At 43.1% G+C, this 21,864-nt stretch overlaps 2 protein-coding genes across 2 annotated transcripts; one reads left to right on the forward strand and one right to left on the reverse strand.

The window, feature by feature from the left end:
* Nucleotides 1–1,419: 1,419 nt before the first annotated feature.
* LOC119396972 (zinc finger BED domain-containing protein 4) lies at nucleotides 1,420–6,501 on the reverse strand. Its single transcript, XM_037664372.2, has 2 exons — nucleotides 6,270–6,501; nucleotides 1,420–5,689 (listed from the first exon to the last, which is right to left on the reverse strand). The coding sequence occupies exon 2, from the start codon at nucleotides 5,671–5,673 to the stop codon at nucleotides 2,995–2,997; it is 2,679 nt and encodes an 892-aa protein (XP_037520300.1). The 5' UTR covers nucleotides 5,674–5,689; nucleotides 6,270–6,501; the 3' UTR covers nucleotides 1,420–2,994.
* Nucleotides 6,502–6,880: 379 nt separating this feature from the next.
* LOC119396974 (S-adenosylmethionine mitochondrial carrier protein-like) lies at nucleotides 6,881–21,759 on the forward strand. Its single transcript, XM_037664376.2, is given in 10 exon segments — nucleotides 6,881–7,134; nucleotides 7,235–7,391; nucleotides 9,016–9,089; nucleotides 9,091–9,126; nucleotides 11,167–11,271; nucleotides 14,620–14,712; nucleotides 17,551–17,614; nucleotides 18,564–18,628; nucleotides 20,664–20,737; nucleotides 21,308–21,759. Coding segments are annotated over 10 exon segments (915 nt in total). The 5' UTR covers nucleotides 6,881–7,092; the 3' UTR covers nucleotides 21,513–21,759.
* Nucleotides 21,760–21,864: the final 105 nt, after the last annotated feature.

A 21,864-nucleotide genomic window follows, 5' to 3' on the forward strand; every position in this document is an offset into this window, starting at 1 on the left:
TATGTGGTTGTACACAGATGGCAACGCCTTCTATTCTGATGTAAGGCGTTGCCATATATGCAATGGACAAAATCTCAAAGGTAGTGCCTTCGAGATTTTTCAGTGCGCCAGCCTGAAAGGTGTTGCTTCCGGCAAACAGTAATGGATTTTTCTTCAGTTATGGTATCAAACAGTGCTATTTTTGCTAGCTTTTCATGACACTTCCATTTGTAACTCAAGCGCAAGATTTTGCACTGACATGCATCTGTACCTACACAGTCTTGAACTAGGCTTTTTACGCAGTCCCAAGTTTCTTTTGCAGTTGGTCCTTGCCAGTAACTTTTGAAAAAAGTTGCACTGAACAATTAAAATGAGCACTGCAGATAGGTGTCTGCATGACCAACTGGAGACTGATATTTTTCCTCGGACTCGTGGTCTTTAGATGCATCCTCCGCTTTAGCACGGTCCCGCTTTCGCCATCTGTATTCACATTGCTGCTGTTGATATCTGTCGATGGTGAGCACGCTGCGCCATCTCACCTCCTCCGGTTTCTCGTAGCATTTGTCATACTACAGCAACACCACGACACAATGCCAAGGCAAGCACCGCCACCACACACTTTCCCCTTCTTTCCTCCAGCATGAGTGCGCCGCCTTTCCATCTCCATTTTTGTCTACATATGGATGCGAGCCGCCCAGAGTACCAGCCTGGGAACACACAGGCTAGAGGTACACAGCTTTGCTGTAAACTTCTTAAAACTAGTGCTGCACAATAGAGGTTACCGCAGTCCACGGGCACCATACCAACTGTGGTGCACAAGACTGCCAATATTTTGTTTGCCGCAAGGACTGTACAAAAAAGCAATTTCATCTGTATCTCTACACGTGGAACATGGCTTCTGAGCGTTGCCATGAATATTGCATTGAAACTACAGAATGGTGCAGATAGCCTTTTTGGTGGGGAACAGGCTGTGCTACTGCATTCAAGGAGGCATGACACACCTTGCACTCCATGTGGAAAAAAAAAAAGAGAAGCACGATTATTGTGGTGAAAAACATGCCTCGTCATGAGTAAAACTTTGGCGTCAACACAAACAATGCAAAAAGTCGTGATCAGAGATGACATCACAGGGTGATGTCATGACAGTTATAGATGATCGCCAGAATTTGACAGTGTCTTGGTCAGGGGTGTCCAGGGGGAAGTGCAACGCCACATGAGGTGCAGAAAGCTTTGCGGGGGGATCAATACAATCAACTGAGAAGATGGCTTTTGCCTTCGTGTCGTCTTAGGGGAAGGGACAGTGCGACTCTTCATCTGGCGATATATACCGAGGCAAATTAGTTGGTGGTACAACGTTGTGCATAAGGGGCACGGACAAAAGAAAAAACGATGCAACACACAAGGTGCAGGTATGCACGTGCAGTCGTACCGCTCTTTATTTTTATTATTTCTTTTAATTGGTCTTACTCTTTTGTTAGTTTTTTTCATTTGCTTATTTTCTGCTTTGGCATTGCGACTGCACTTACATATGCTTTATTTTTATTCTTTTATTGCTTTTATATTTTGCCTACTTTTTGGTGCTTATATTTTTTTTTTTCTCTTTCGGGGGCGAAGGCTTCAGAGCCAAACTCTGCGAAAGAAGAGCATTGCACGGCTTGAGGCACGTGAGGCAGGCGGATACAGCGAGGGCCAACAAAGGACGATGCTCAATGCAGGAACGGGCACCTAGGAACTGCGCTCTAAGAAAAATTCAGTAAATATAGCACAATATTTTTTTTTTCACGGTCATGGAATGGTTAATAAAGCCAGTGATACAAAGCAAAAGGCAGGATAGAAAAGAGAAGGCAGCAGCTGTGTCCCTAAACTCTATCAACAAAGGGAAATGAAATGAACCTTCACCACTAGGAAGCATCATAGTATACACGAGCACAGTTCTAAGTGGCAGACCTCTTTCAAAGGGGTACTCGCGCCAATTTTCGAAGCTGGATTTGTCATACAAATCTCCTGTATACAGTGCGAAGCTTAGGAAATGCTGATACTTTTGTTTCAACATTAAACTCTATTCTCGCATGGTACACCTACTGACCTCGACACTAGAGTGACGTCGGGCTGCAGTATCAATTTTGGCGACTTCACGCGTTAGTACGGTTAGTTGTAATGACAACAGGTAACAAAACATACAAAACAGCTGCTTGCACGTCGCCAACAGAGCCATGGAGCGGAGTGGCCGTGGAAACGTTAGAATATCCAGCGTAAGCAAGTAATGAGAAGCTCATACCATGTTGTGGCATCGGAGTATAGCAGGAACCAAAACTGGTTTAAATTAAGACGTGTTCAACTTTCTAGGGTGCACTCACGCTCACCAGTTCATTTTCTAGGCTCTTGAGGGCCTGGCTTTTCATTTGATACAAAAAAACAAAATTTTCGTGCATCAGTATCCCTTTAATGCTTGTAGCTTGTGACCCTGTCAATAATGACAGGAATGTATCAAAAGCAGTGCTGCAGGCCAGTAACACTTTATCTTGTGTGCCGCAATCCATGCAAACCTAAAGGGATATATGTACTGCACATTTGAAAGAGAAAAAAAAAAAACGGCTGACATGTATGGCGTGCACACCAAATGCTACAACAAAATACTTCGCTTTACGTTATGTAAGCATCACAACTTTTAACTTCTTGTGCCATGATGGCATTAACATGTGCAGGTGGTGCCCATTCTACAAATTGGGAACGACCACACAACTCTTTCACAAAACTCCTGTCTTATACCTGGGTAATCGGGGGCGATTCAACACGCAGAAGGGCCACATGAGTGGCTAAATGTAAACATCTGAAAATGAATATGGAAGCAGTAAATTTTTTAGTTTCAATCATGTATTTCACAGTAGCTGTTTGAAAGACTCAGCACATATCAGTAAAGAGGATGCAAGCTGGCAAATGGAGAAGGCAACACTGGGCACTGCTATGACTTCTGCCTGAACAGTGGATACCTTTGTAATTCTTTACGTGATAACGTCAGTCTTGAAAAATAACTCTCTTCAGCAGCACTTCGCTATCTGCATCTACAAACTGAGTGTTAGTATATTGATCAGTGTTGCCTTTGTCCATGGCATTGCGTAACGAGTCTATCACATCGGCTGGTGCATCTGAAATGTCCTTTGGCACCCAGTTGTGATTCATTCGTATGAAACAGAATAAGCTCAGAGTATCGGCACAGATACCCTGCCTACCTTCAGAAGCAACAGCACCATATTTTTCAAACATTCTTTCTGAGTACGTGTTGGTCGGGGGGCATGCCAGGTATGTAACTGCTACAGTGTATAAAGATGGCCAAATCATCCGCTTTGTCTGCCAATACAATGCCGGATCACTCATGGGTGCCGAGAAATCGGCAATGCTGTCTTGCATGTAGGCCTCGAGTTCAAACTTGGCAGCTGCTGCTCCCTCTATGTCTGTGCTGTCTGAAGAAACTTCAGCCTTTGACCTGGTGAGCCCCATCTGCTCGGCATTTGTAAGCCACAGCGAAAAGTCCTCGTCGAGTGATGGGGCAGTTTCATCTTGATATGGCAACTTGTCAGTATTAGCTACATATAATGACTTTGTTGTGTGCATGTAAGTTTCGCGTATTTTCACGATAAGGTGCTTCTTTACCTTGTTAAGCTTTTGCTCTGCCGTCACTTCATCACCACCAATGTAACTGCAGAAGGTGTCCCTGAAACGAGGGTCCAAGAAGCTTGCAGTCCAGTATGTGAGGTCTGCTTTTACAGCAGTAACATGGCTACTTGAGCTAAGCTTCGAAAGGAGGTGGGCCGAAAGCCAATGTGCAGGACTGCCTCTTTCTGATCTCTCCAACGTACTCTGTAGCATTTTCTCAGCAAAACAGAGCAGCGGAAGGACCTGTCCCAGCATGGCTGAATCCATGCTCAGGAGGCGAACAACTTCTTCCACAGGCTGCAGCACACTAGCTGCATCTCTGAGCACTAACCATTGCTCTGGGCTGATAGATATTCCGCCTGTCACTTTCAGATACTCATTTACTGCCAGCTTCTGCTCACAGAAGTGCTTTAACATGCGCAGAGTACTTTTCCAGTTAGTAGGAGAATCCGGCACGAGTGGCCGCTGCTTAAGGTTGTGGTGTGACTGAATTACTTTCAATTTGGCTCTAGCTGCCTCACTGCGGCACAACTGGCTGCAAATAGAGCGGGCCACCTCAAAAGAGTCACCTAGCTTACTATGAAACGTGAAGAGCAGATTTTCTACTTCAAAGTTGAGACAGTGGGCCATGCAAGTGACATGCTTCAGCTGCATTTCAGCGAAACACAGTGCTTCACTGGGTAAACGCTCAGTAATTACATGCCCTACCCTAAGCTCTGCAGGCAGTAGCCAATCTTTAATAGCCGTCTCCAAGGCTTGATTGACATTTTCAACAGTACATGACTCTCCAAGGTTGACAACATCCAAGACAGCCTTGCATCTTACAAGATTCTGTTCAGGCTCTTGAGTCTTCACCCAGAATGCTGTAACAGACACTAGGTCAAACATGTGGGGGCCCTGCCACGTTTCAGTGCCTAAGTGCACTGTACCCCCAACACAAGTTTTCAGGTCCTTTCTCACTGCTTCTTTAATCATGGTTGCAAGCGCAGGAACTCCGCAGTCAGCAAAATAACTCTTCTTGGGAACTTTCCACTGTGGCACACAACAGTGCATGAACTCAAGAAAAGCTGGTTCTTCTGCGAATGAGAACGGCTGGATACTGTTAGCTATGTACATTGCCAAGCAGTGGTTTAGAGCCACTGAGTTAAGGTGATGTGGTCCACAGGAATCGCTCTTGGCTTCAGGTGTTTTATGGTGTACAGCAGCAACTGTAGGTGGCACTGGTGACCTCTTGGTCATGTTGCAGGACACTTCCTGGCTTCTCCTGCTGCGACTCTGTTCTCTCGTTCCGAGGGCAGGGTTTTTCTGAAGTAAGAATTTGTGATGAATGGTGACATGCTTGTGCATTGCAGTTGTTCCCACTCTGTTGCAGCCACCATCCTTTCCCAAACGCACTTGCATTCTACAGATTTTGCACACTACCAAGAATCTGTCACTACTATTATAATCGAAGTGCTGCCAAACTGACGATGAAAACTGCCGCTTGCTTTTCCTATCCAAGCTCTTGTTCTTACTGCCACTAGTTCTTGCAATGTCACTTGCACTATCCGCAGCTCGTGATTTTTTGGTGCGCACAACACTTGCTCGTGGCGAAACACCAGGCAAGAGTTGTGCATGGTGGATTTGAAGGTGGCGACGCATAGCTGTGGTGCCTAGTTTGCTGCAACCACCTTCTTTTCCAAGACGCACGCTCTTATTGCAGTGTTTGCACACCTGGCTGCACTTGTCCAACGTGTGGCGTTCAAAGTGTTCCCAAACGAATGAATGCTTTTTCTTCATTTTTACGTGATTTGCAGTTTGCTCTGTCGTGCTGCATTCAGAAAGGCTGCCTGATGCCGAGAGCCATTCTTCCGTGGTCACAGTACCAGAAGGCTCAGGCGAATCGGTCACCACATAAACAGCGTCGTCGCCTGGTATATCGGAGGTGTGCCTAGTCTCTTGTGTCCCGATTTCTGGTTGAAACAGGACATAGTGGGTGACGGGGTCGTTAAGAATGCCTCCTTGATCAGTGCCACACTGAAGAATGGTGCCTCTCTTCATTGCGAGTTCGGAATACCTGAAAAAAAAAAAGTAAAGTTCCACATTTAATTTTTGTTCATGAGTTAGAGCAAGTGTTGGCTTACGCAAGATAGGATAAATAGTTTTCGTCATTAATTACTTCACTGAATATGATGACGCTTGTTGCATTTAAAAAGTTTAAATCACGAGACTCTGAAAAGCAAGCTATAAATGTGAAGCATTTCTTGGCAAATCAAAGTCACTTTGACCACATCTGTCCATCCGTCCATCTGTCTCAGCGCCTTTGTCTTGGTACTCTCATCTATGCCTTGCCAACTTGGTATGCACCAAAATTGGCATAGCATGATATGAATGTATGACAAACATGAATATCATGATTTGCATATTACGCATATCATGTTACACATGACAACATGGAAACTCCTCAGTCTCGTGTTCTCCTACGAGCCAGAAAGGCGCTCGTAACCACAGTTACCATTACTATTGTAAAAAATGCCACAACACGCAGACACTGCCTCGTGCAAAAGCTTCCTTTTAAAAGTATATGAAATGGCTCAGACGAGATGCACGCAACAGGTGTTTGGCGAGGAGACACCGTCTAAGCACATTGCGCTTACCTGTATAGAGTTGTGCATGGAAGCGAATGAGCTTTACGGCTGCAGGGATAGTCACGCCAAAAGAAACGATGGAATCAAACGATCAAAACACTTCTCAAACGACGGCACAACCAGCGCCTGGTAACTGGTACAACAGAACATCCCCAACCCCATGAACAAACTCTGGTGCAGCCCGGCAGAACATCGTACAAGTGGATAATGGTGGATTAATACTGTGACTTGCTGTGACTTAAAACGACTTGAACGTTAATATCGAAACCACCACAAGCAATTTTTTTTAATGAAACCCTATGAATTCACAACCGCCTAACTTCACATGTTTCACCGCGGAGTAACATTGGTTCTCGTGTAATTTTATTTGGCATATTATTATGCTTTTGTTTTACGTATCTGTATCCAATTTTGAATATTATGAACCAACTAGCCCAGCAACGTATTTTGTTAGGGTGCCTCGATGTGCGTTTTGTCCAATGCACACATCGAGGCACACTATATTTTGTTGACATGTAGCGACACAACGGTAATGACGGTAACTATTCCTTGCGCCAGAACCAGCCGCGACTTCCGGAGTTTTTCCCTCTTTCTCCACAGATGGAGAGGAGGCACAGCAGCCCAGCCAGATGTGTATGGGTGTTCTCTGGCCCAGCTGTCTTTGCCATGTGCGATGTACCGGTACCTGCCGTTGCGTTGTTGTGGTTTTGTAAGTTTTGTAGGGAGGCAGGCCGGCCTTGCTGAGATTTGAACGATGAGTGCGGCTCGCGGTGATGTTGATAAATTGTCTCTGGAGTCTCTGTGAACTGAAGCAGAAACTTTAGCGGGCAAAATGGGAAGTGTTGACAATCCGTCCTTTCTCGTCTCGCTTGTGGTAAGTACGTGCCTTGTGTTGTAAATTCTCGAAGAGCACAGCTGCAATGCGGCAGACTACTTAAAGACATCGCTTCCCTTTACCTTTCTCTCATTTATAGGCTGGTGCCATTGCTGGTACTACAGTGGACGTCGTTCTTTTCCCGCTAGACACGCTTAAAACACGCTTGCAAAGCCAGCAGGGTTTTCTGAAAGCAGGAGGCTTTAAGAAGATCTACTCCGGCATCGCGTCTGCTGCGCTTGGATCAGCCCCAACATGTAAGTTTCGTATTTCTTGAATTTGAAATATCAAGCTCGAAATTACTTGCATTTCTTCACGCTGTGGGAAGCAGAGTATCGTCGGATCCAGGGTCACAGCCGCGCCAGCTAGACAATCGCTGCCTGTGTGCATGATGTCTATTGCAGTCCAGAAATAAGCGCCTTTTTCTTCCTCAGAACCACTACCACCACTAACCACTACCAGCCTGTGGCGAACCGATGACTGCTTGTGACCACGCCGCAGCTAGGGTGACCACCTTCCCACGAGCGGGACACGTTGTCCGGCGGTTTGAGGGGCTGACACAGCGCGATGAGAAATTAACCACAATAAGTTAAAAGTGCATAGGCCTGGGCATGTTGGTAATTCACTTCAACGTTTAGAGCGCATCAAAGGAACAGGACACAGTGCAGTGTCCGCGTCTTCCCTGTGTGTCCTGTACTTTTGGTGCGCTATAAACGTTGAAATACAATTAGTTGTTTAACTTGTGGCGAGAAATTTCCTTTTGCAATATTTTGTCATTTCGTAAACAGGGTAAATAGAGTAACTCATACAAATTGAAGTTCATTTGCATATCTGTGTAACCAAAACTATGTTATACATTACTGTGAAATGCTCCAACAAAAAACAGTGTTATTAATATCAATATGGAAATTCGGCGACTCATAAGATAGCCACTCGCAAAACAGCTGTGGCTTAGTTTGCACACGTTACTGATTAGGAGCCTGCGAAGTACTCGACACCACTTGCTTCACCCGAGTTGCATCAGGTGCGTACCCTCATTCGCCCTCACAGAAAAAAAGTTCAGCTTCCTACAAGAGTGCATGCGGGAGGCATAGCCTGGCATGTGTAGCTTTTCACACAATGATGATGCTGCAATCAAATCGCATGTTGTGTTTTTCAGGATCTTATCACTTCATGTCATGTTTCCAAAGTAAAATCTCGGTTGGTTCATCTTTCTTTGTCCCTCTTTTGTTCTCACTGGTGAAATGTAGTTGACTTTTTTTGGAAGCTTGTAGTCTGAGTGCTTGCACATCCTCAGTCATGTTGGCCAGATGCAGCTGAACTCAAGGCACCGCTGAACAATCATAATAAAGTGTGAAATGCGGGACATTTTTGAAGACTTGCATCTTGCTGGACGGACGCGGGACAGTAGCACTCAGTGTGGGACGGGGGGTCACCCTTGCCGCGGCAATGAGGAAAATGTGGTCGTGGAAGCTTTTCCTTTACCCTGACCTGAAAATAAACTTGCCTAAACGTCATGCAAGGCACACTTGTCAGCTTGAGGAAAGCAGTATTCAGTCTTCAAGTAATGATGTTCAAGTTGACCCAAACGAAATTCTCTTTTAGCATGTACCGTGTAAAGGTTATGAGGCCATTGAATTTAACTAAAACATGTTACAACTGCTGGCAACGGTCTGGGCAGAGCGCTGAAGTTTCGGCTATTTTTTACAAACTCGCGTTCCATAGTGATGTGCATTGCACTTGGCAAAACCTCTTGCCATTGGTGAAGTTCTTTTTCAACTCGGTGCAGACTGCACACTGGAATTCTGCACTGTATACGATCACAAAAATTTGTGTGCTGTTTGAGAAGCAAATTGTGTTATTAGTTTTCTTACTTTACAGCTGCACTGTTTTTCTGCACCTATGAAGGAGTGAAGCATGTCATTGGTCCAGTTTTGCCAAGCTTTGATGGCTCCTTTGGTGTACAGTATTGCAGCTGCATGTGGAGAAGTGGTACGCACATTTTTGTAGTGGAAGTATAATATTTATAATGGCCTTAGAAGCATTATGAAAGATCTATGAGCCAACTGTACAAAGCTAGAGATGACGAGGTTGCCTCAAAGTCCTTTTTTTTTTACCCTGTCGACATAGGACGCTTGATAAGGCTGCAGAAAGGCAAAATGTAAGCGCCTGGTGGTGATGCCAGCATCAAAAGGATTCTGGAATGGTTTCGATAGTTTTGTACAACTGGCTGAGATAAATTAGTGCAAAGAACAGAACGACAAGCGACACAGAAAAGGTGGCAAGGCAAGTGTTGCTCAAAACTTGCTTAATAACAGGTATGGGTTAAATATATATGTCCTTTTATCACGCATGTGAATGTAGACAGAAATAAAGACAGGTGTATATCAGAGGTGGTGGCTCAAGGATTCAAACTCGGGGTCAAGTAATGCAATAGATAGTTCACTTATGCAACAATCTATGTTCTTTTTTTATAAGAAAAGCTTCTACAGCAAAACTGAACGTGGCTTACATTGGGCTCATAAGGAAGTGTCCACTTGTGGGCAGATGACCGTACCAGTTGAATCCAAACATTACGCTCAGCCAGCTTGTTTGAACAGCAATGTAGCCTGCATTACATTTGTCTCTGATGCTGTCTTCTCCAAGCTGTCCATTTTTCCATGCATAAAAACTCAAATGAGCTTTGGGGACCCTTCAAGCGAGCAACATCATGGATTTTGATCGCATACACAGCTCAAGCTAATTTTTTACTTTTAATGTTGGCTGAACATTACACTATCTTATTGTAATTCTGGGCTCATATTTAAAAAATGTGAATTTTGACTTTTTTTTCTTTTTTAGTAATACTAGTCTTGTAAACTAATGAAAATATTCGTTTTCCTTTATCGGTCTTAACTGATCTAGGGCTAACATTTATTGCCCTATTAAAGAGGACAGGTCCATCGACCAAAATGCCGTGAAATGCTGTGAGATTGAAGAATAACTATGCGCATGTGCTTTGTTCATCCAAAGTGCTTTGAAAATGGCAATTACTGTGGGTCAAGTGAGCCTTGGACAACCTCAAGCTTGTCCAAAGAAATGTTTACCAGTCACGTGTTGATTATCTAGGCTCGTCCAAAGTGCTTAATGAGTTGATGATATGCAGTCTATATATGAATATGCAGAAAGCCTGAAACTCCATTCATTATATTTTCCGGATCTGCTTACTCAAGTGGCATAGTAATTCGTACGTGGAAAATATTTGTGCAGTCACTTATGGGGTAATTTTTTTTCGACATAAGGCTCTGTGCAGAATAATAGCAGTGCACTTTTAACCCTTTCTGTGCTGCTGACGTGATGAGAACTATTGTTGTTGCCAGAATTCATACTAATGTAGCCATTCATACGTTTTGGCCACCAGGATGTACGGTGGTGTCTTTGGCCAGTGATACCTAATTGATGTATTTGGGACAACACGGTGCAATCCTCATAGTTTTGCGGCCGTTGCTTAATCTAAACATCTTGTGAGCATCGTCCTAGACATTTCTGGAAGGCTATAAAGCAATGGGTGTTGTTTACTTCCAAGTTACTCGTCCTGGGCGAACAAAGCAGAGAATGTTTCATAGATGATCTCCACAAAACAAAATGCATAGCCATTTTGTGTATCTGCATTACAATTTGATCCACCGAACCAGAATTTTGTGCAGAATTAGCATTTGCAATGACGATGTAAAATGTGGAATTAATTCATATTCATATGTGGAAATCTTATTGTATGCTGTCTGTGCAAGCGAAGCCAATGATGAGCTATTGCAGTGATATGGATTTGCTGCGACTGTGTACTCGGTATGGGATGTTTCCGTTTTGCTGTGGCCAGAGCGGGCCTTAATTATTTTTCTGTTTTGTTAAATAAACCTTTATCTTCAGAATTTCCTGTAAAAGGATACTGTTCAGCCTTTCAAGTGTCACGCATAAAAAAGTTCATTTTGATGAAAAATTGAAATCTCTGCATAGATAGGCATTTTACTTATTGCCAACTTACTTTATTTGCAGGCTGCCTGCTCTGTAAGAGTTCCCGTAGAAGTCGTAAAGCAACGTACTCAAGCAAACCACGACACGAGTAGCTGGAGGACATTTAGAAGTGTGTTGAATGTTGAGGTATGTAGTTCTTTTTCAATGGAGGCGAAAATGTTTGAGGCCTGTGTACTTAGATTTAGGTGCACGTTAAAGAACCCCAGGTGGTCGAAATTTCCAGAGCCCTCCACTACGGCGTCTCTCATAATCATATCGTGGTTTTGGGACGTTATACCCCAGATATTATTATTATTATTAGTATTTAGTTCTTAGCTGTGCTGGCCGGTTTCATTGTGTACTTTGATGTGAAAAAAAAAACTCCACACGTAATCTCCTCTGGCAGTTGTCTAAGCAGTGTGTGTAAGCGTTTGCTACTAAGCACATGCTGTTTCGTCGCTGTATGCCACTGTGTTCCGGCGAGTAGCGCGCTCCTTGTTCCCGATAGTGTTCATTATTTTACTTCCTGCACTTGCTCTGCATTGCGGCCTTCCCTGCAACGTGAATAGCGCGGCATCTGTTATCTCCTCATTAACGTTCGGCAGCATCTGTAATGGCCAAACAGAAGGCACATACCACAACCACTGGAACACATTAGCTATGTGACAAATATGCATTCACAATTCTTTTTATGTGTACAACACTGCATGTCAACTTTGCATGTTGTTCTATGGAGGACTCTCATTCCACCACTGCGAAATATTTCAACTAAGCCTTCATAGGAAGTGTTATACAGTAGAACCCCGCTGTTACGTTCCTCAGTGCTGCGTTTTCCCGGCTGTTACGTCGTTTTCCGCCGGTCCCAGCATAGCTCCCGTAGGATACAATGTATTGGGAACCCCGCTGTTACGTCGTAACTGTCGGACCGTTCCCGTATGATACGTCGCGAAGTGCGCTCGGAGCCGACCGAGTGACTACCGAAGAGAGCGGTCATTGGTTCATTTTCACGCAGCTTGGCCTGGTTTGACCGTAACATTAGCCGAGAGGTGCAAACAACAAGATCTTTCGATTGATGCAAGCAAATGCATCGCCTTCGAGATTCGCACTGCAAAGATGGCGTCCATGACGTAATTGCTCGCGAAAGCAAGGCCTTCTAGATTGGCATTTACTATTGACTAAAGCATAGCCTTTGAGATTTGTATTTCACAAACATGGCGTCTATGACGTAATTGCTTGCGAAAGCAAGGCCTTCGAAATTGGCATTCACTTCTGCCATCGCGTTGGCGTAGACTCATCATCATCGTTATTTGTCGGAGGATGGGAGGAGTTCGAGCTGGTTGGAGCTCGCATGGTCGTGCGCGCGGTTCGCGGTCGGACTCGCCGTGCTGGTCGTGATTGCGTGTGCTTCGTTCTTTCATGCCTACAGCTGTTGGTGTTAAAAAAATCACATACGTTGATTACATTTCTGTGGATGAGGCCGACCCCAGCTCCGCGTTTCTATCCGTCGACTAGATCGTTGCTGAGCGCGCCAATTTTCGTGCTGCTCGTAAGCATTGAAATAAAATTCTGTACCACTAAATATTTTGTCGTTTTTCCTGTTTTTCGGCTCTTGCGTTTCCCGTCTCTTACGTTTATTTTCTACGGTCCCTTCAAAAACGTATCAGCGGGGTTTTACTGTATTACATTTGTTTTGTACTGCCGGTACTATGCACTCTTATACATAGTTAAGATATATTCACGTCTTGGAAGGTTGGGCATTTAACCATTGTGTAAGACGCTCTGCTTCTGTGTGTGGGATTGTAGGCTCAAAACCCAGCACCACCAACAAAATTTATTTTGTTTTATAAACCTATTTCGTCGCAGCAATTCGTCTTACGTGGCAGAGGCACTGACGGACATGTATGTTTCTCATTGAGTTGGCATAGAAATGGTTTTATGTTTTAAGCAGTTGCTTGTTTAAATCTGCCCTTTTGATGATGCTATACATCAATCAATCAATCAATTTGTTTCCTTTCAATAGGAGGAATACAGGATTAAAAGCTCGAGAGCTTGACGACGTCCCGACCCCGTTACAAGTTGGCAATGCAGCAGGATGGCGGACAATCATGCATGCAAAATACAGAATAGACTTTACAAGTTTAACATGGTGTCAAATAATACAACAATTATGATACAAAGCACTGAAAATAGAGAGAATAGTTCCTATGTATAGTCATAAAGTGGCATGAACATGAAAATCAACAATCAATAATAAGAATGGCCAAAATTCCAAGAGATATATTATTCCGAAAAATGAATACGATGGGCGAAGCGTTTAATGTGACAGCTTTGATTAGACGAAGGATCAAAATCTTCGTGCTTTAAGAAGTTTAGTAGGGAAGGCAGCCTGTAGGACAATGACTGTTCATCATAAACAGTTCTAGGGGTGGGTACAGTCCACATTTCTTTGTGCCTGGTCAGTCGAACACTTGGGTTTACGTTTAGCTTAGCAAGATTAATTATGGTATTGGTACCACGCTCAATAAACTCCTTATAACACAACATCAGCCGGTAATTATACAAAGAGAACACTGGAAGAATTTCATATTTTGGAAAAAGTGTTCTCAAACATGTTATCAAAGTTGCAGTTTGTGTCAATAAATTCACTATGAATGTACTGCAATGAATTGTGTGGTTACTGATTGGCTTTTTGTTGTAGTCAACCTAAAAGTGATTGAGGGATATTCTTAGATATGTGGACAGACTCTTTGATGACCAAATAAGTTGATTGTTTAGTGTGTTAGATGTCAAAATAAATACGCACATATACATTTATTTTCTCTTCGTGAATTCTCAGTAATGTTTATGGTATCGCATGTATGATTAACTACATTTACAGGCAGTACATGTTCAGTTTTTTATGTAAATCTTAACACGGTTTATAAGACAAATATTGTGAAGGTAATTTGTAGGTATCTAGATCTAGATATTGAGAATGCAAGTTTGTAGCATGGTGCTGCCATCTTCCACATTGCTACCAGTGTCCGGACAAAATGCACACCAGTTTATGCATGTCATCATTGAGCAATGTTGCTGCTATACTACTACATTTTTGTGTAACAATATGATACGCGTTTTACACACTCCTTGTTTAATCTTAGTGTGCCTTGTTGGTGTCAAATCCGCCAGAGCAAAAAATAATAATAATAAAACAGCACTTCACTCGTGTTGCACAAAGTTCTCCAAGTTTATTTTGTTTAGTTTGGTTAATGAATGTGGTGCAGATCCTCCTTTCAGAATCCATTTTATTGGAAGCCTGATGAGGGCATAAAGATTTTGTTTTTAGCATCGTGCTAATCTCAGGTTGGTTACAGTTTTTTTCCCTTTTTTTCCTTCTAGAGCTTGTAGCATCAGGCATGCAGAGCTTGGAATGTAGCCTAAACTTTTTTTGTGTTGGTGTTTTAGTAACATTCTGTCATTGAGTTTCATGACGGGACTATTGAACATCTTGTGCAGGGCATCCGTGGTTTCTACCGTGGCTACTTCACAACGGTAGCAAGGGAGATTCCCTTTTCATTTATACAGTTCCCCCTCTGGGAGTTTCTTAAGGTATGTTCTTCTTTGAGTATCATCTAAATGTCTTTAAATTTATGCTCTTACAACACTTGCCTTAGAGGAGTAGAAGTGCACGTTAGCATTTGATATATATTGTTTTTCTTGTGCTGCTTTGTTTGACACTGGCTGCAGTAGCCTAGTGGCCGTTGTATTCCTAGCTGCCTGCACTACGTTCTTGGGCAGTTGGGGTGCGGAAATGCTTGTAAGCCAATTTTCTTCAGCTTTTAACTATTTGCTGCATAATAAGGCCTTTCTTATGTGATTCTTGCTTACATACTTTTTTTTCTAAAAGCATATAAGTGAAACTTAATAAATATGCCTTTCAGTGCTGTAACTTTGTGCACTCCTTATAAGTAATTAGTAATTTAATATTTATGTCTTCAAATAGAGAGCTTTTCAAGAATTGTTCCAGGCCAGACAGATGTCCGTCATAAGACCAAAAAAAAAAAAAAGAAAGCCAATATTTGATTATCTGTATAAACCATTGGGTAAAACAGTTCTTTGAAGTGGTGAAGCATTGGTATACGTAGCATTTTTAAAATTTTTGCAGCTCTAACTGTTAAGGGCTCACTCCCCTCGTTGTTTTGATGTCTGTCATTGATGTTCTTGATTGAATTTGGGAGCGTGGGATTTTTTCACAAAAGAATAATAATTCTAAAAAAATAGGCCGTGCAAACACGGACACAAGAAAGAAGTCAGGACACCACAAACGCCGACTAACAACTGAAGAGATGCACAACGGCAGAAAAGAAAGAAGGCACGAAACGTTACCTGCGCATGCCCATGCAATAGGCGAACCTATCAATCCAGCACGCGTGGGGATCTACGTGGAAGGTAACTGTTAAGGCATTTGATTTCGTGTTTATGCAAGTTAATCGACGGTTGACTCACGCATGCGCTACCACTATTCTCGATATGCCATGCCTCAATCATCAGGCGCGTTTCATCATTTCTGTGCCTGTACAACACTGCACATTCATCGAATTTTGGCGTGCACTTACAATCTTGACATGTAAAGATAGATTAGAAGGCGAGCCTCCTGTTAGCGATCTCTTATGTTCCAATAATCTCTGGTTAATGCAGTGGCCCGTCTGTCCTACGTAGAAGCGACAGCAGCTGAAGGGACCTTATACACCACACTTGTATGGCAATCAGTGAATTTGTTGGTGTGTTTTACGAAACAAATATCGGTCCGCTTCTTGTCTTTTACTCACTCATTCTTCCTCTGCACAGCGGCACAAATCTTACCTAGCTTATTGGCAGCCGTGAAAGCAACTTTAATGCCATATCTACTTCCTACTTTCTTCAGCCTGTGAGATATGCAATGAATGTATGGTATACCTACGACACGTTTCTTCTTATCTCTTTTTCTATCGCGTTCTGCAACCATGCTCAGACTTAACATAATGGACTTCTTTAAACATTCAGTGACATTGACCACTGCATCACGTGGATACCCTACATCTAAAAGACGCGTAACCTGTGCGTTAAAGCTATCACTCATTTTGTGCTCACATGACTTGGTGAGGGCTGACTTAAGGCAAGACATGGCGATGCCGTTTTTTACAACCTTAGAGTACTTCGACGAAAAATTTAACAGCGGTTCCGAAGATATAGGAGAGTACTGCCAGCACACTTGGTTCTTCTGAAACATTAAGGAAATGTCTAGAAATTGTATTCCATTATTCTGAGGCACCTCTTTAGTAAAGCACAGCCCTCCTCCATTTACTTCAAATTTTTCGCTCACAGAGGTTACCACTGTTTCAGAGTACTCACCACTACAAAAAATCAACCTTCTAATCTATCTTTACATTGTCAAGATTGTAAGTGCACGCCAAAATTTGATGAATGCGCAGTGTTGTACAAGCATAGAAATAATGAAACGCGCCTGATGATTGAAGCATGGCATATTGAGAATAGTGGTAGCGCATGCGTGAGCCAGCCGTCGATTAACTTGCATAAAGATGAAATCAAATGCCTTAACAGTTATCTTCCACGTAGACCCACACGTGTGCCGGATTGATAGGTTCGCCTATTGCATGGGCATGCGCACATAATTTTTCGCGCTTTCTTTCTTTTCTGCCATTGTGCGTCTCTTCAGTTGTTAGTCGGCGTTTGTGGTGTCCTGACTTTTTTCTTGCGTCCGTGTTTGCACGCCCTATCTTTTTAGAATGAATACTTACCAACTAGCTCAGCTCTCTGTTATTCTAAGAATAATAAGACATGAAACTTGTGCTACCTCATAATATTGCGGCCCCTTTCCCTGTGGAGCTTTCTCTCGTGAGCAGGTTCCAAGAAAATTCCGACTTGGAGAAAATTGAATTCCTAACCTGCCTTTCCACTATCGCGGGATGGGCCATTCGTTTGTTGCTCTTCTGCAGACGGACGAATGCTGGAAAGAACATGAGACACCATGCCAATTCATCCCGAAAACAGCGTTCCGGGGACAGCCACTACCGATAATAAAAGTGAACGCTCGCATTAGCATTGCACAGTACAAAAGAAAGAAAAGCAGTGTGTCAGGCATGCCCATGCCAAGCTTTGCTTTCCCCGATTGGGGAAGGGCTCCTTAATTTTTTATTAGGCTCTCAGTGACAGTCACAGAGCTCTTCAGCATATCAGTTCCACTTGGCTCAAGTTTGTAGGTTAGCTATGAAATAAAGTATATGGGGTGTTATTCAGTGAAGTACACTTAATAGCTTACCTATCGGTCAGAGTCCACTTGTGTGTACTCACACCTTTCAACACATGTGAATAGTGCTCTGTTGCACTGCTCCTTTGTTTTCGCAAATGTTCTGCGACTTGTGCGTCTCTTTCCTTATTTATGTTTAGAACATGTTTGCTAAACCGGATTCCTTACTGACCTGGCAAGCAGCAGTTTGTGGAGCTATATCAGGTGCGTTACAACAGTTTCTGTGAAAGCATGCTTAGCTTGAAAAATTTACTGGGCCAGTGTAAAAAAAACATTTAACTTAAGGACTTTCTTGGTCCTGCTGTTTTCCCACTTGCATTGCTCATTTCTGTGCTTTTTTTTTTTTTAATCTGCACAATAAAACAAATTGTTTGGCTTATAATTGGTCCCGATTCATTAAAAATTAGTGATACATGAACCATTGAAGGTGATAAGACTATTATAAAATATGTGTATGTCTGAAAAAAAAACCCTGTATACAATACACTTACAAAATGTAAAAATTTGGGGGTGCAGTTTAACTGCCAAGCCGCTTCCTGGTTATGCCATTGGATAGACGGTGTGGCAGTGTGATGACCATGGCTTCACACCTGCACTTCTTGTTTTGCCTGTTTATTCCAGATAGACTTCCAAACATATGGTTTAAAACCATGCTTAGTGGGAGTCAGTCCAAGTCAAGACGTAATGAGGCAAAAGATGAAAGGGCCAGTGGCACCTAGACATCTATGATAGCCAAAGAAAGCTATTAGCTTTTTATATTAACTTGCAGTCATGTCCTGGACATACTAGGTGCTGAAGGGAAATGGACTGATTTCACCATGGCCGTGGCATTCTCTTACGGAGTATAAGGCCAGAGGTTCACCTGCAAGATACGTGAACGCACTAGTTGGGGGTGGAATGTAAACACACTCGTAAAAAACTGTGGGGGCAGCCTATAGAACTCTATATGGCAAGGCTTATCTGGAAACTTTCATCACGACATTTCTTATAGTAGCTCCATTATTTTCTTCTTTGGGAAAGTAAAGAAGCACTACCTGTTGCTTACAGGGCCAGAGGAAGCATCGATACATTAAACATAATGCAGCCATTAATTTTTATGATGCTATATGATATCATGGCTATGAGGTAGAATAGTCTCAAACTACTCTTACAGGTGGCATTGCAGGAGGACTAACCACTCCTCTTGATGTTGCTAAGACGAGAATCATATTGGCCGAGGTAGGTTGATTATATTCTTTTTATTTGGGCTGCTTGCCGCAGTGCACATATACTAGCAGAAATTCACCATGTATGACGCTCCGTGTGGCGCAGTAGCGATGAGTTCGCACATTTCTCTGTTATCCAATGTGCAAGATCCAACAATCCAACTTAAGCTACATCCCTCTGAGCATTTTGTGCCTGATACCTCAAGTGCCTGGACAACAGTTACAGAAAGGGGACGAAAATTCACTGTACAGGTGCCACACACTTCAGGCATGTTGCAGAGTTGTCACTTGTGCTGCCTTTATTTTTATTATTTATTTAATATTTTTTTAGTATGACCTCCTCACATACCTGCCAAGTCTCCTGGATTACCCGGGAGACTCCCGGATTTTGAACGTTTCTCCCGGTTGTACGGGTCATAGGAAAATCTCCCGGAAATCCAATTTTGCCCCGCGCGTCCAGTGCTTTGTCTGGCCACATGAGCAAAGTTGTCTGGCCACGGAGTAGAAAGGATTCTTCTTCTTTTTTTTTAACGATGGTAGAAAGGTTCAACTCAGTTTCATTGTGCATGAAGTAGCTGTGCACTTTGTGCCGCAGTGCTGCCAACGCAAACGTGTCATAGCGCTACAGCCGCGTCTTGCCTGTGATGCGTACATAAAAATACATAAAAAAGGTGCGGTCTGTTTTCGCTAGGAGAGAGCGCTCGCAAGAATTATGGCGCCAACACAAGTTCGTGATGCAGGTGGCTGTTTGATGTGACGCGAGGTGGGACGTTTCGCGTACAGATGCGCTACACGCAATTTAAAAATTGATGCTAAATGTGTTATAGGTTATATCAGCTGTTAATATTTCGTAGATGATGCGTTTGTGTACACACAAATCTATCCCACAAGTTATCTCGCCTTCGAAATTTTGTGTTAAAGCCCAGCACTTAAAAGGGTAGCCGTTACCGATGTCTGTTGAGATAGCGCGTTCGCCAGCGCTCGCGACCGTCCCCATCTCAACGGCGCCCCTTATGGTCCCTTGCCCGACGAAATAACTGGTAAGCAAGAGACGACAGGCCTTGCACGCGGAGCGATGTTATCGCATGTGCCCTTCGCGCGACGGCGACGGCCGGGTCGTTTCATCTCTGCTTCAACTGCGTTCGTCCCTAGCGCTACCGCGCTTTTACTCGCACGTGAAACAGACGATGCGTAGGCGATGTTAACGGTTTGGACTCTGTACAGGTCAACGGTGACCGCAAAATCCCGCTGACAGTGTCCATATAATTGCTATTGCAGTACCCCCCCCCCCCCCACGTTCTACATATTTTATACCCCCCCCCCCCCCATTGAGTAAATCTCCCGGATTCCGTTTCTCCAAACTTGGCAGGTATGTCCTCATGATGTGGCAACCTTTTAATAGTATTTCCTTCAGCTAGCAGTTAACTGTGTGTTAAAAATTAATTTTAATGCAAAAAAATGAAGCCTGCATGTCCATTGTTTAGGGGACAACAATACAAATGTTTCCATCTCCTTTTGGTACTGGCCCATCACATATTTGTACGGTCCCAGCTAGGCCACACTTATGTATGCTAAAAAATACACCGAAACATTCTTTGTACTTTATCACATACAAAAGGAATTCTGCCTTTAAATATTTTCTTTTGAAAACAGTTGCAGCACATCGCTAGCTGTGTTGCGCAACGGTTTGTAAAGGTTGCATGAGGTGAGACTTTCGGCATAATTCTATAAGAGGCACGCGGGGATTGGGAGCAACCAGTGACATCACTGGGAGAATTTCAAATGCAAATGTTTTCTTTCATCATCTGCTCATGTTGTGAACCTTGAAGACTTCAGTCCCATGTGCCAACTTTTATTATTCTTTTCGCGATCGTCTCAGTATTCGATATCTACACACACTCCAGTGCTACAGAAGACAGAAAAAAAAAAAAATTTCATGGCCCTTTAAGGTAAATGAGTTGCTGTTATGCATTTCGAACTTGTTTTACATTGTCAGAACTGCTTATATATTTGATAAATATTTAGTCATTGCTCATGTCTCTCTCCAGCGAACAAGCCACCTAGCTTCTGGGAGCATGCATTCTGCACTCAAGACTGTGTGGCACGAGAAAGGGCTACCAGGGTAATCAACATTTCCTGCTTCTCTAATGAGGAATTTATTTTTGATGGAGTATTTTCTGAGCTGCCACGGTGGTCTAGTGGTTGCGGTGCTCGGCTGCTGACCCGAAAGACACTGGCTCGACCCTGGCTATGGCTATTGCACTATAATGGAGGTGAAATGCTAGAGGCCAGTGTGCTAAGATTAAGGTGCACGTTAAAGAACTTCAGGTGGTCGAAATTTCCGGAACCCTCCACAGTGGCACCCCTCGTAATCATACAGTGGTTTTGGTGCGTAAAACCCCAGAGATTATTATGAAGTATTTTCTGTGCTTGTTGGCACGGAGCACCAAAATTAAAGGGTGCTTAAACCAATCTCAACTCAGTTTTCACATTGAGCGCTTTGCATAACGTAATTCAAAATTTAAATCCAGACTGGTGCATCTTGATTTGCTAAGGTTATTTTTTGAAGTGGGATTAGTTACCCAATTAAGCCTAACTTTGTGAAAAAAAAAAGAAAGTTTGTATTCTGTGGATAGGCCTTCTATCTCAAATTATGAAGGGATTTTTGTTTGTTTGTTTGTTTCCTTTACAGGCTTTTTAGCGGTGCCACACCCAGAGTGGTCTCCCTTTCAGTGGGGGGCTTCATCTTCCTCGGCGCCTATGAGCAAGCCAAACAGCTCTTCTACTCTTTCTTCCCACCTCCTTCTTTGACGTATACATCTGCTATGATGACAAGCGGAGAGCATAACTCAACAGTCCTGTCAGAACAACCCTCCTTGTCTAAGACAGCAACATAGCTGAGCTTGATGTGTGCCAAGTCGTTTGCTTACTAGTCACCTGTGCCTCGTATATACGAAGTTGAAATCTGTTCTTTAGTTCTGTGTTGATAGTCACTATAAAAAGTGCATTTACAAAAAACTGGTGAATGTGAGTGGCATCCTAAAACATGACCATTTGAAGCATTTATGCATATCACAACAGAGGAAAGCAGTTGTTCCAATCCTTCTTCTTATATAGAAGAAAGCTCAGGCCACTAAACACACTTGCACAGAGTTTCGTGCAGTCCTTTGCGCACATTCAAATCACCACAGTGTTTACTAACATAACCTCCTGCAAATCCTCTTAGGTGGGAAGTTGAGCTTACCTAAA

This window comes from Rhipicephalus sanguineus, chromosome 6 (genome assembly GCF_013339695.2).
Source record: "Rhipicephalus sanguineus isolate Rsan-2018 chromosome 6, BIME_Rsan_1.4, whole genome shotgun sequence".
NCBI classification, from domain to species: domain Eukaryota; kingdom Metazoa; phylum Arthropoda; class Arachnida; order Ixodida; family Ixodidae; genus Rhipicephalus; species Rhipicephalus sanguineus.

Coding starts and splice junctions, on each gene's coding strand:
- LOC119396972 (XM_037664372.2), bottom strand. CDS start 5,673: ATGAAGAGAGGCACCATTCTTCAGTGTGGCACTGATCAAGGAGGCATT.